Raw genomic sequence first — 13,597 nt, 5'->3', positions numbered from 1 at the left:
GATGGAACAAGAGGGAGTAACCTCCCAGGAGGATTTCTGCAAAAAATTGGCCTCTAGTTAGGTAATAGACACCTGAAAAAAAGCCCACAAAACCTCGCACGGTTAGCTGCTTCTTCAAGCTCCAACTTTCGTAATGAATTAAATCGAATGATTTAGAAACAGCTCACAGCAATAAACGAAAAAATAAATAAATAAATTTATGAACATTGTTTAGTTTATTTGACAACACTAAATATTTAGTAATGATTATAAATGTAGAGTAGTTTTTATAATCTTGTAATTTCTTCTTTTTTAAATCCCGTAATGAGAGGTTCTATGAGCCACAAAAATGTCGGAAGTAAACATACTCCTGCAAAGTAAAAGAACATCACTTCGTAACTTCCCTTAGTATCCCGGAAATAACCTAAAAAATAAATGGGATCTTATTAATTAATTAACATGGAATACCGTAATTTTGGTAATCTCTGTTTGTTCTTATATAGTTAATGTTAAATTGTAAGGAGTCGATTTTTAAGTGTATGAAAAGTAAAATGGCTCCACGAACTAATTAAATCGTACTATAAAAATATTGCAGGGGGGCAAAAAGTTCGTAAAACTTTAAACATTCATAAAAAGTTAAGAATTGTCAGAATGGAATGCGGTTTGCGTGATAAGTATTGTCAGCACGAGGGATTTTTATTGATAGAGGAAAATATTATTCCAAAATCACCAATTGGTGGTAATGATATACAGAAGAGAAGCAAACGACAATAAAAATCACTTTCAATATGTTCATTAGACAAGTGTTGGACATGGCTATGACACAATTTAACCGAGTAACAACGCCTGCACCTGCAAAGTGCAGCAGTTTCAGATGGATGGATATTAATTGACCTGGGCCGTATTCTGGTCACTTATCTCTCGTCTCTCATCAGATAGTGGCGATCTCGTCTTCGTCGATGACGTCACGATACCACTAGGGTGATTATACATGTTCGGGTTATCTGCGCGCGCAACACGCTATAAAATTTTAACTAATGAAATTGTAAAATTTTCGAAAATGCAGAGTACGTAATAATTTATCACGTGGCAAGGAAAGCACGTGTTCAAATAAAGCACATAAGTGCGACAAAGTTATGTTTTTTGTTTTATAACTTTCTTACATATTGTAATGTCAATTGGTCTCTTAACAAATAAAAATTTTAAGCATGCTTTTATTGTACAGCTCTCGTACCCTTTGGAATAACAGGTAATGTCTGCTGAAAATCTCCGGCGAAAACAAAGGTTATTAGTTTATTATTCGATCTAAGATCTTGTAAAGATCGATCAACAGCGTCAATATGACAAATATAATAGTAAACTCCAATAATAAACTTCTTATAGACACAAAGTACTAATTCATGTGTCACCATCTGGTGAAGAGAGAGACAAATAGACAGACAAAAATCCGTTGCAGTTTTATTTAATTAATAAAAAATCTGTAGGTTTGTTTAATGGTAAACATTCCGGGGATCATAAAGATGCTAGTTAAAATTTAGTAACGATTGGTTCAGTAGTTTTCGCGGTTAGTGGTCACAACGAAAAATACGTTGTCTCTTTATATAGTGGTATAGATTTAGTTTGTTTGTGCAAAATAAATAAAATAATTTCGAACGATACAATAGCCAAGATTAATTTTTCAAGAACGGGAAATTTTCGTTAGGCATCGACAACAGTTTAACACGCAACGGAGAGAAATTTCGACATTGAATAGGTTAATTTCCCCGAAAACGCCTCGCGGTCGTGGCCGTGGCCGAGGCCGACGAAGTTTGAACGATCGCGCTCAAAACCAGCGATACCAAAGGAGATTGGTGAATGAAAACGGGACCAGCTATGAGCGTCAAAGTGATTCCGCTTACCGTAGTCAAGAACAGAATGCAGTCCGTCGTAACCACGGCGGCAACGAAGCCCGCCTTAATCTATCCCAGGACCCAGTAGTGTCATTGGTTAGTGTTCATTTTTCGCTTTTCTTTAGAAAATAAATATCTGGTCGAAACACTCGGGAATTTAAATATTTCACAATCAGAAATCACATCGAAAGTCATTAGAGATGTTGCGGCCGACGTTTTCAGCCTAAAACGTATATCCCATGAGTCAGTGCGCGACGTGAACGTGTGGCGCGACGTGTTTTACTTGGAGTTCAAACGTCAAACGTGTTCTTTTGCTTGCCGTACAAGTTTAATGTTTGAACTTCGGCAGCAACCTCTCTATTTTCATTGTACGAACGTCTATTCGTTCTCTTTTGTATGTCATCGTCACTTATCAGTGATTTCTGACGTAATTTTTCCCGTGCTGATAATAATTACCAAACGAAACGCTCATTTTTTTAAAATAAATGTTTAAAGTTTTACTAACTTTTTACCCACTCTGTATATACTTATTATATAATACATAATTATTTAATACATTAGTATATAAACTCTGTTATAGATGTATGTGACCGAAAGCAGCTGTTATTATGAAATAAGCACACAATTAATAATAATTTTCTTTATAATGAAAGGAATGATAATTAGTTAACTCTTGGCTCTATGTATTGAATCTACAAATAAAGATGAGAATAAAATGATACTATCCGTTACAAATAAATTTCTGCAATGTTGCCTGAATATATTTGTATAGGCTAAAGTTTATTATAAGAGATTAAGTAAAATAAAGTTGCACTTGATACGATAAGTTAATTATATTAAACGTCACAATATATCTAAACTGAACTACAAGAGCAAAATTTGTATTCAGGATATTAAATTCTGCATACTGAAATTTAAACGTAACTTACCTATGATACTTGGCGAAGCGAAATGAAGAAAACCATTCAGAGCCTTTCCTGTTCCTACTCCTAAAGGAAGATTCTTTAATCCTAAATAATCTGTGTAAAGAGCGGAAACATTAATGTTCAAACAACTAGCTGCAAAACCGAGGCACAGTGACGTAACAAGAAGACCCGAGTACGTGTTCCACGTGGGTATCGTTGCGTACATAACCGTTTTTATCAAAAAGACCAATGCTACAAGTGTTCTCCTTTTCACACATCCGAAATCTATTATCCATCCACAACCCAATCGGCCACAAAATTCCGCTATGGAAATCGAAGATAGTATATAGATTGCAGTGTGTTTAGGTATACCGCGATCTAATGCAAAATCCACTAATATAGTTAAATAAATAAGTTGAGTTACGCTACATATAGCCACAGATAACCAGATTATATGGAACATTGCAGTGCGAAATAATCCGAAAAATGACTGCACAACTTCAGATAAATTTGCGCGGTGGTCCTCCTTTGAAGATTTTTCTGTTAATTCTTGCTGCAAAGGAGGATTTTTATAGAGCGTAACGGCAATTAAAGCTTGCATCAGTACACCGGATAGAAGCAGAAAGCATCCTTGTAAATCATATTCATCAAGTAGGTAAGCAGTTAACACTGGATACATAAATCCACCCGTAGTTGACCCAGTGTATAAGATTCCTAAAGCTATGGTTCTGTATTTGTTAAAGTAACGATTTACCATAACAACATTGGTGGAACTCAACATACCAGAACCTAAACCTACAAGAAAGGAAAACAATTAAATTGTGCATGTATAATTTTATAAAGGAAGAAAATAATTATACCTAGTAGAAATCCAAACTGTATTGAAATTACTATAACATTGGAAGCGAAATAACATCCCGCAAGACCGATTGCTGCAATGGTAACTCCAGCAATTGCTAATGTCTTTAAATTGATAAAGTGTGAAAGGAAACCAACAAGCAACCCTAAAAGATAAGTGGTACAGTTATAATGGAAGATTAAAACGGTTGAAACCGTGTTTGCACTTACCAGCGAAACATCCAGTAAATTTTCTTATTGTCAAAGGCCAAGCTGCTTGTTCTCTTAATATTTCAAACTTTGTTCTGAATGCCAAAAATAGAATACCCGACGATCTAAGTATTCCTACACCAAAAAGTGCGCATAGAGCCGAAGAAATTAAAAAAATCCACGCCCATCCTTTATCCGGTGTACGTAATTTCATCTTCTATTGATAAATAATGAAAATATTTAATAACTTCACCTAAATCTTAAAAAAAACAGTTATTTTCATAAGTGATGAGATTGCAGTTTATAATTCCAATAGCCTGCCAACACGTGAAAATGCAACGTCAAGCTCTGTTTATCACGTAATATTTTTTACTCGTTGTGTTGGACTTACATTCACTTCTGTAATTAACTTCATATAATTGGGAAGGTTAAACGCATTAATTATATTTAAAATTGTAATAAGAGTTTCCTTTAGAATTATGACTGTTATTTCCAGTTTATTCACATTTTAACACAAAAACTGAGATTTCCACATCTTTACAATACAGCTAAACGTACCCAGCCGCGTTGTATTACGCCATGTAACAACCCAGCTGTGACATATAACAGCCGGGAAAGTATAAATCACTTCCTTTTCTGGTTTATATAACTCACTGTTTAGAAACCCGAGGCTAATAAGTTGATTATCAGATAAATATAAAGATGTTAAATGACTTTCAAAATTCTGAAACAGTACAAGGAAAAATAGTTTCAATATCACTTACTAAACTGGCATATGTGTCTATTGGATTTCAATGGATTCTTATTTCACATGTACACGTGTGAAGTGTCTTTGTTATGTACACGTGGAGCCTGTTAAGTAGAGCAGTCTCCACGTGTGTCTGACTACAGCTCAGTTTAATTCTAACACTTTGTAATATAAAATGTACAGTAAACCGCTACTAATTCTATATTTTTAACCGTTACGGGTAACCGAGTTTATATTGTATAGGCCTATACATTTCTAAATTACAAATATCAAATGAAAGACAGATTCCTTTTATCAGGCCGTAAAAATAAAATAATTACAAAGCAATACGGAAGGTGCAGGGCTCCATTTCTCGTTAAATATAAATATAATAATTATAAACACATAAAATAATTATGGTGTTGATTGGCATCTATTATATTATATATTGAAATAACGAACTTTTCGGTATACTATTTAAAATTTCTCAGGCCGCGACTCCACTAGCCGTAAAAGGGCCGTAAAACCCCTCACCGTAAAAGCTTTTAATCACGTGATCATGATATTTTACGCCTGAGCAGGTCGTAAAATATCATGATCACGTGATTAAAAGCTTTTACGGTGAGGGGTTTTACGGCCCTTTTACGGTTAGTGGAGTCGCGGCCTCACTTTGTTTCTGTGTTTTTGATTCGTAATAATTATAAAATTCTCTTGAAATTCTAAAATTGTATTATGCTGACATTTGTTATTTTTAAAACCATAAATTTAAGCGTGACTGGATACTTTTCTAAGCGTGTTTCCGATTAAAATTTTAACAATTCATCCATTAGGGGAAATTGGGATAATTCTAGACACGTAATCTTCACGTATTGTATTACTCTCAGCGTATTTATGTCTATGTATTGTTGTTTTTGAAATATCTTACTCCTTGTTTTTGGTAGTATTTATTTACCAAATATTAAGATTTAAACCTTTTCCAATGGTGATTTAGGACAATTTGTGATACTTTTTGGGGCAAAGACACATCTTTACAGTGTCCGCAATTGTCTCGGGATCAGTTTACGGTATATTTCTCAGTTTTTTTCATAACACTACAATTTTACCTTGCTCAAGATCAGATTCAACCATGGAAACCTAAAATTATTAATTAATTGCATTACGAGCATACATTTATTGTGACATTGTCTTAATACCGGGCTGCTTTAATCATACTTTTTAATTTATTTAATTTAAAATATATCCTTTCTACCTCAAATAAATACACACAAAATACATGTATAAAAACAATAGGAAAGCTTTCAAAAAAATGATTTTTTTAATTAACGTTCTGCAATGTGTTTTAATTAATACATTTGGTTCACTTAATTATGCTATTATGCTTAAAATTAACGTCTGTATTTATAAATAAGGGAAATAATTTTAACACGAATAATTAAAAAAAGTGTATTCATTGAGTTATTTTATTTTCAAAAACTTAAGAATAAAATTGAGTGAAAATTTCATATATTTTTACTTTAATTTACGGGATGTTTCGCATGAGTTACTCGTCATTTATTTGCTAAATGACGAGTAAATACCAGAAATACATATTCATCACATTTATTGCATTTAAGTATTCATGATTTGATGTTTTTATACTTAATTTTTGCGTACAATGAGTAATATAGGCAATATATAATAAAGTTTCCATATCCGGTCTTGTCTTTCATCTATCTAACTCCGTTCCGAGATTAAGGAAAGGCAGACAAACAGACGGACTGAGGGAATTTATAGGTCTATAATTTATTTTTTTCAAATTGCAGTCGCGCAACATGATAAATGAATAAATTTTAGCCTATTTTTATGTGATTTATTGCTTTTATAACGTCGATAAATGAAAAAAAAAATTCTTGTTTTCTCTGTATGAATGTTGTTATTTGGTGGTGTGACGATTATGTTCAGTCATTTTCAAGCTTAATAACTCGCGTGCTTTTAGTCGAAAATCTCTGAAATTTTGCAGGTAGGTTTGTGTATTAGGACCATCGATGCTACTAAATTCTGGTGGTCCAACGTCTACGGGGTGTGGATATAAAGGGGGTCGTGTGTTATCGACTGGGTTTGGATTTAACAAAGATTTTACTTGTGATTAGCATTTGTCTACCCTTAAGATGAAGCTTTTTTTCAATTTTATAATAATTAATAATTTAAAACATTTTAAAAATAAATTAACATAACAGATCCAGTCACACATAATTTTAAATTTGTTTTTGCCGGGAAAGTCATGCAACTCTGCTAGACTTTTTATTTATCAAACAAATATTTCAAATAGGATTTTATTGATACTTACATAAAATTACACAGTTATTCGTATGACCATAAAAATGACATTGTTCAATTGGTATCAATTGTTAGAATTTACTGTTACCCCTCCCAAAATTACGTTATAAACATTAATACACAAGTTATTACAATATTTTCTGTTATAAAATTATTGCACTACGTTAATAATACGCATTATTATTAATTTTATAGTCAATTACCCCAGTCAACCCTGTTCGTAACATTTGGTCTATTTGAGTGCTGTATTGACTTATTGCCTAGAAAATATATTAAATGTATGAAGTATACGATTATTAATTTAATGAGGTATTTATTTAATTTCATTGAGACATGTCAGAAGGTTATGACGTTAGTTTATCAAGTACAGATCTCTCTCATCAATGCAGATCTTCATTTTGTTTCTTAAGAAACAATAGGAGCAGAATAAAGAAATTAAAGTCACGGGTTGCGACCTCTGACCTCGCCGTTACGAATTACGAAGCTATTCTTTTACTTTTATGCTAAAATAATAATATAAGTAACTGATCTTACCTTTGTTTACTCTGAACAGGTAGTGACGATTAATTCATAGATTTATTGTTAAGTATACACCGGCAATCTGCACTTTTAAATAACGTAGGTCACATCAATTCCAGATGAAAGCTTCAGAGGAAGGAAAGAAATAAGTATATAAGCAACCTTGGATGATTTCCAATACTCGCAAGAAACAATAAAATACGTGCAGGAAGCTGATTCACCGGATGGCAATTGTAAGACGAAATAATTTACGTTAATGAGTATATTCGAATTTTTATGTAATAAATCACGAGACGAAATAAGAATTCTTATTCTATTGTTTAAAATTCGAGACTGTCATCTGTTTTAATGATTAACAATATAAAAATATCATCTGGTCTTCATTTATTTTCCTATATTTTAGTTATAATTTTAAACCTTTGCGTTTTTTTAATGCTTTCAATAGCAATTATAATTTTAAAATACAAAAATATGCAGTATAGAGTTTACTGCACGAGTAATTTGTTTGTTTATAATAGGTTATGACGTTAATAAAAGTGTCATTTAAATAAAAAATTTCAGCAACCAGTTGCGTAACTTTCCTGGCGTAACATTGAAAAGTGCGTGTGGCGCCATCTGTTGCGATACCTTATTAAAAAGAGCTATTTTTAATTATAAAATTGTAGTTACCTTAATATTAAAGGTATAAATGAGTTATATAATAAATAAATAAATAAATAAATATATATATATATATATATATATATATATATATATATATATATGCTAATAACAAGTAAAATCGTCGGTTAATGTTACCTATGACTCCAAGATGGCGGCTCGTCTGATTTCAGCAAGGAAACAGTGAAGACGCACGTTCTAACCTAACCTATTCTAATAATTTTGTTGGTAATAATTATGGTAATTTATTAGAATAGGTTAGGTTAGGTTCGAACGTGCGTCTCCACTGTTTCCCTTCTTCTATTTGCTGGAATCAGAGACGAGCCGCCATCTTGGAACCATAGGTAACATTAACCAAATCGTCACTATGTCTTATCCTATACGGCTCCCATTATCTCTCCACCCTCTCGACCTTTAATTACCAGAATTTAACAACATTAATCTCCTTAATAAACAAACCTCCCTGCTGAATTCCAGAAATTTTCGACACAAAGCACAGGAGTTATTAAGTTTCAGATAGGGTAAAGAAAATGAAATTGTTCATTGTCTTCGTTTCTTCATGCTCATCCGACGATTTCGTCAATTTCCAATTCGTGACGTTAAATATCAAAGAAAAAGACAACGAGGAACAAAAGAATTGTTCCTCGTTTACAGCAATAAATAATTTTAACAGATTATTTAACTATATAAAATCTGAATAAGATTTATCATAAACTTAAGTTAATTATATACTCTGTATCAGACTAGAACACAGTTTATGCCAATACCATGGAGCTAGACAGCAAGCTCCATCGTAAATAGTAGTGTTGATAGATACAAGTAACGGCGAAAATAAATAAACTTACTGCAATTACCTGTAGCTATCAGCATATAAAATTTAGTTTTCAATTGAAAAATTATATACAATCATACAAAACGCAGTTTCTTTCTTTTTAATTTAATTGCTATTGGTGTTATGACGAATGTACATAAAACGTACAGCAACGTATACAACGTTCATAACATACAACAGTAGATTCATGACTTCAAGCCTATTCTGCAAGTATAGAAGGAAGTAATCAACGATATTTGTCTATTGTTTTTTTGTCGTACGTTTATAAAACATGGCTTTGATAACAAGCAATTATTGTTTTCGAGGTCAAATAAGCCCCAATTGCATAATAACTTCTGTGCCCTTTGCCGAAAATTCCTGAAATTTTGTAGGGAGGTTTGCGTATTATGTAGATTGATGCTATTAAATTTTGGTGGTTAAAGGTCGAAAGGTAGGGAGATACAGGGAAGCGTGTTAATGTTTGATGAATATTATAGATGTTGAGGAATTTCAGATTATTGCAATCGAGATGAAATTAGATAAGTGAGAGCGGGATAGATCTTATCTCACTTGAAAGTCCACAGTTTGCTATTCATACGTATTTATAAATAATTAAAAGATTATTTATTCTATATCCATCTCAGATATTACATTTAAAGAAAATGGCCATTGTTCGACACTTTTACTTTCCGGGAAAGTGTGTAATCGTGCCCAACTTGACCCTTCTGGTATTTTGAAAATTACGACGTTTTATCCCATCTGAACACCAAAAAATAAGTCTAACGAGCAATTATTTATTGCGACATAGTCGCAATACTGGGCTGCAATTTTTAATTTATTTCATTTACAATATAAGCTCTTTATCTCAAATTAGTAGTGGCTTGCCTTTGTACATCATATTTCTTCTTTAACAATAGAGTGGTGTAAGTCATCTAACTCATACCTTTCAAGGAAAAATTTTGAATTAAAATAATACTACTTTCAATTTGTATTAGACATTCCTGTACAGTTAATCCGGGCCCCATGCTTCTACGGTTTCTATACCCAGTTTCCTCTTTCATCTATCTAACTTCCTTCTCGAGATTAAGGAAAGACAGCCAGACGGACAGACAAATACACAAAATATATTGAAGCCATTTTACTCCGGATGATGATTTGTGGTTCTCTTGTACTCAGTTAACCCGATAAAAATGTATTATACTTTTATAATTTGTGAATATAATAGAGTTAAACACGTGAGAAACAATTACTTCTACTTTACATTTTTTAACAATTTGTCGTAATTTACTACAAATTTAATTTAATTTATCGTGCTTATAGTTTAAATAGTGTCTTCCATCCATAGTGGGTATGTTAAGTCAACTTCCGGTAGTACTTTCATACTGTGGTAACGTCACACACCACTGATCAAAGCCCGTCTATGGCGTAGTGGATGTCTCACGTGAGTTGTAACAGACGTGCCGACCGGTTCAATGAGACTAAACGAGGTCGTATCACGTGACACTACAGATATATTCCTGTTGCCACTCACATAATTGGATACTAGGTACCCTGGAACGAGCACACCTTGTTTCTATACAGCTTGGTGATATGTGACAGGCCTAAATAATGTTTATAATTTCGTAGTTTCACGTTTTGTAAACTTCATAATGATTGGTTCTAGAAGCCAGAGAAAGGAAGATAATAAATACGCTGCTGCAAAGTAGAAAAACATCGCATGGTAACTTCCTTTAACATCTCTGAAATAACCTAAAGATAAATATGAAATTTTACATTATTATTTGTAATAATGTAAAATAAAAATATACTGTAAAACCTCTAATTTCGAATCCCTAGTAGTACTTAGGAACTAGTTCATTGGCTTTCTTATTTAACTTTACGTAGCAACACGACCTTGGCTTAAGAGCGGTTGGCCAGCTATTTTTAACTATTTCCGCATGTGGGAACTGAGATGAGCTTCTTTTAGCAAGCCCATTATGAGTTGGGCAAGGCCCATAATGGTGAGAGATGGGTTGCCACATATCCAAACTGACTACCCCCGAAGAATTCCTGGGGTCTTTCGACCCATTTGAATTTTATTCAGGGTTTACCACAGCAGCAGACTGTCACTCAAGATCGCCAATTTAGTGGAAAACTCATCGAATCTAATTTAGTGGTTTTACTGTATAATAATTTAAATCAGATAAACATTGTTCTTATCAAAATATTTCTAAACATATTGTTTTACAATAGAATATTACTACAATTAAATATTATGTACTTACCAATAATACTTGGCGAAGCGAAATGAAGAAAACCATTCAAAGCCTTTCCTGTTCCTACTCCTAAAGGAAGATTCTTTAATCCTAAATAATCTGTGTAAAGAGCGGAAACATTAACGCTCAAACAACTAGCTGTAAAACCGAGACATAGTGTCGTAACAAGAAGACCCGAATACGTGTTCCACATAGGTATTGTTGCGTATATAATCGCTTTTGCGAAAAATGCCAATGCGACAAATGTCCTCCTTTTCATCCATCCGAAATCTATTATCCATCCACACGTCAATCGACCACACAATTCCGTTATAGAAACGGAAGATAGTATATAAACCGCAGAGTACTGAGGTATACCACAATCTAATGCAAAATCCACTAATATAGTTAAATAAATAATGTGAGTTACGCTGTATATCGCTATAGAGAACCAGATTATATGGAACATCGCAGTGCGGAACAATCCGAAAAATGATTGCACAACTTCAGATAAATTTGCACGTTGGTCGTCCTTTGAAGATTTTTCTGTTGATTCTTCCTGCAAAGGAGGATTTTTATAAAGCGTAACGGCTATCAAAGCTTGCATAAGTACACCGGATAGAAGCAGAAAGCATCCTTGTAAATCGTACTCATCAAGCAGGTAGGTAGTTAATACAGGATACATAAATCCACCCGTAGCTGTTCCAGAGTATGAGATTCCTAAAGCTATGGTTCTGTATTTGCTAAAGTAACGATTTATTATAATAACATTGGTAGAACCCATCATACCAATTCCTAATCCTACAAGAAAGGAAAACAGTTAAATTATGCACGTATAAATTTATAGAAGAAGAAAGTAATTATACCTAGCAGAAATCCAAACTGTATCGAAATCATTATAATGTTGGATGCAAAATAGCATGCTGAAAGAGCGATTGCTGCAATTGTAATACCAGTAATTACTAATGTTTTTAAATTCACAAAGTGTGAAAGAAAACCAATAAGAAAACCTAAAATAAAAGAATAATTACATAAATTCTTTGTGCCTCTATGTTGTTAATATTTCAATGTTTACATAGACCTTGTTTATAAATAGGACTTATTATACTGGTGTAGTTTCGAATTAACAAAGGATGGCTTTGACTAAGACTCCTACCCTTTACTAATTCGACGTTACACCAGTATAATAAGTCATATTTATGTACAAGGTCTATGTAGACAATAGACAATATACACACATTAAGAAAAATTAAACATTGAAGAGAGTTTAAACTTACCAGCGAATGCTCCAGCAATCTTTCTTATTGTCAGAGGCCAAGCTGCTTCTTCTCTTAATATTTCGAACTTTGTTCTGAATGCCAAAAATAGAATACCAGAGGCTCTAAGTACACCCACTCCAAAAACTGTGCATAGAAAAGAAGCAACTAAAACCACCCATGCCCATCCTTTATCTGGTGTACGCAGTTTCATTATTTTACGGGAATTTATTTTTGAATGCATGCACACCAAAACCTTTGATTTGTTTTAAATAGTAACGAGTTGTTACTCTTCTTTTGCGTAACATTATCGGGGATCATCTTGTATAAACATTAATAATAGACTATACATTTATAAATTATACAGAATGAAGGTTATAATCCTTTTCCTAATTCGTCACGTGACATTTTATCAGCCGTATTTTAGTTATTCTAATTTCTTAGTGTTATAAATAAACTTATGGAATTAATTAATCTACAAATATATTTTGTAGCTTTCGAATTATATTATTTCTATCCTACTGAATAATTTTCTTAATCTCGTTTATCTATAGTAGCGATAGCGTAAGTAACATAATATTTACCAATTATTTTTGTAAATTTTGTTTATAAATTAGATTAAATTCGAGTAAATTTATCTTATAAATGTCATAAATATTTAAGTTAAGCTTTGTATAAGTATTTACACGATTTAGAAATGATTCCTTACTGTTTTCTATGAAACGAATCTTTAATGTCTGTTTTAAAAATAATTTTACATCGAATTATGTTAAGAAAAATTATTTTTCACATAAATAATCTATTGAACTAACAACAAATACTAGTTTTACTCCATTACTTTATTTGGAAAAGTAGATAGAACCATTAAACACTGGTAGTTTATCCTGCTTTTCCCTTGATCAATGACCTAGCCACGTAGAGATTCTTGCTTTTACTTCACGTGTCTAACCGCTGAAAGGTTAAATTATAGCCATACCTCGGTACTGCGCTCTCCTATATAGGATCACCCTATAAAGTGCCATATATATATATATATATTTATGAACTTTAATACATAAGTTATAATTCTTATCTCTCGAGGTACTTCAATTTAGTGTCATATTCGATATAGTAACAGCTGCACTATATTGAAGTTTGACCGAATTCTTATTTTATCTATAAATACTCATATGTATATACCGTACTCTATGTTTTTGACACAAAAGTGCTTTCTTTAACATACATTTATACACATTAGTGCCCCGGTTATACAAA

The 13,597-nt window shown here is 32.6% G+C and overlaps 2 protein-coding genes across 3 annotated transcripts; both read right to left on the bottom strand.

Annotated features, from left to right (window-relative positions):
* Window positions 1–192: 192 nt before the first annotated feature.
* Window positions 193–4,092, bottom strand: LOC136977361 (monocarboxylate transporter 12-like). Of its 2 annotated transcripts, none has more exons than XM_067272821.1 (4): window positions 3,842–4,092; window positions 3,634–3,777; window positions 2,798–3,568; window positions 193–403 (listed from the first exon to the last, which is right to left on the bottom strand). In XM_067272821.1, exons 1-4 carry the CDS (start codon window positions 4,032–4,034, stop codon window positions 267–269), a joined length of 1,245 nt encoding a protein of 414 aa, XP_067128922.1. In that variant the 5' UTR covers window positions 4,035–4,092; the 3' UTR covers window positions 193–266. The 2 variants fall into 2 exon arrangements, with proteins under 2 accessions (XP_067128922.1, XP_067128923.1); XM_067272822.1 differs by having other exon boundaries at window positions 3,665–3,777; window positions 3,842–3,983.
* A 6,261-nt stretch (window positions 4,093–10,353) lies between these two features.
* Window positions 10,354–12,557, bottom strand: LOC136977362 (monocarboxylate transporter 12-like). The gene is made up of 4 exons (XM_067272823.1): window positions 12,365–12,557; window positions 11,954–12,097; window positions 11,118–11,888; window positions 10,354–10,602 (listed from the first exon to the last, which is right to left on the bottom strand). Exons 1-4 carry the CDS (start codon window positions 12,555–12,557, stop codon window positions 10,466–10,468), a joined length of 1,245 nt encoding a protein of 414 aa, XP_067128924.1. The 3' UTR covers window positions 10,354–10,465.
* Between the last annotated feature and the right edge of the window lie 1,040 nt (window positions 12,558–13,597).

The sequence above is a fragment of the Centruroides vittatus genome, unplaced genomic scaffold (assembly GCF_030686945.1).
Source record: "Centruroides vittatus isolate TY-2023 unplaced genomic scaffold, ASM3068694v2 contig_455, whole genome shotgun sequence".
Lineage (NCBI taxonomy): Eukaryota > Metazoa > Arthropoda > Arachnida > Scorpiones > Buthidae > Centruroides > Centruroides vittatus.
The sequence above is the reverse complement of the archived record's forward strand: the minus strand, read 5'-3'. Positions and strand labels throughout refer to the sequence as shown.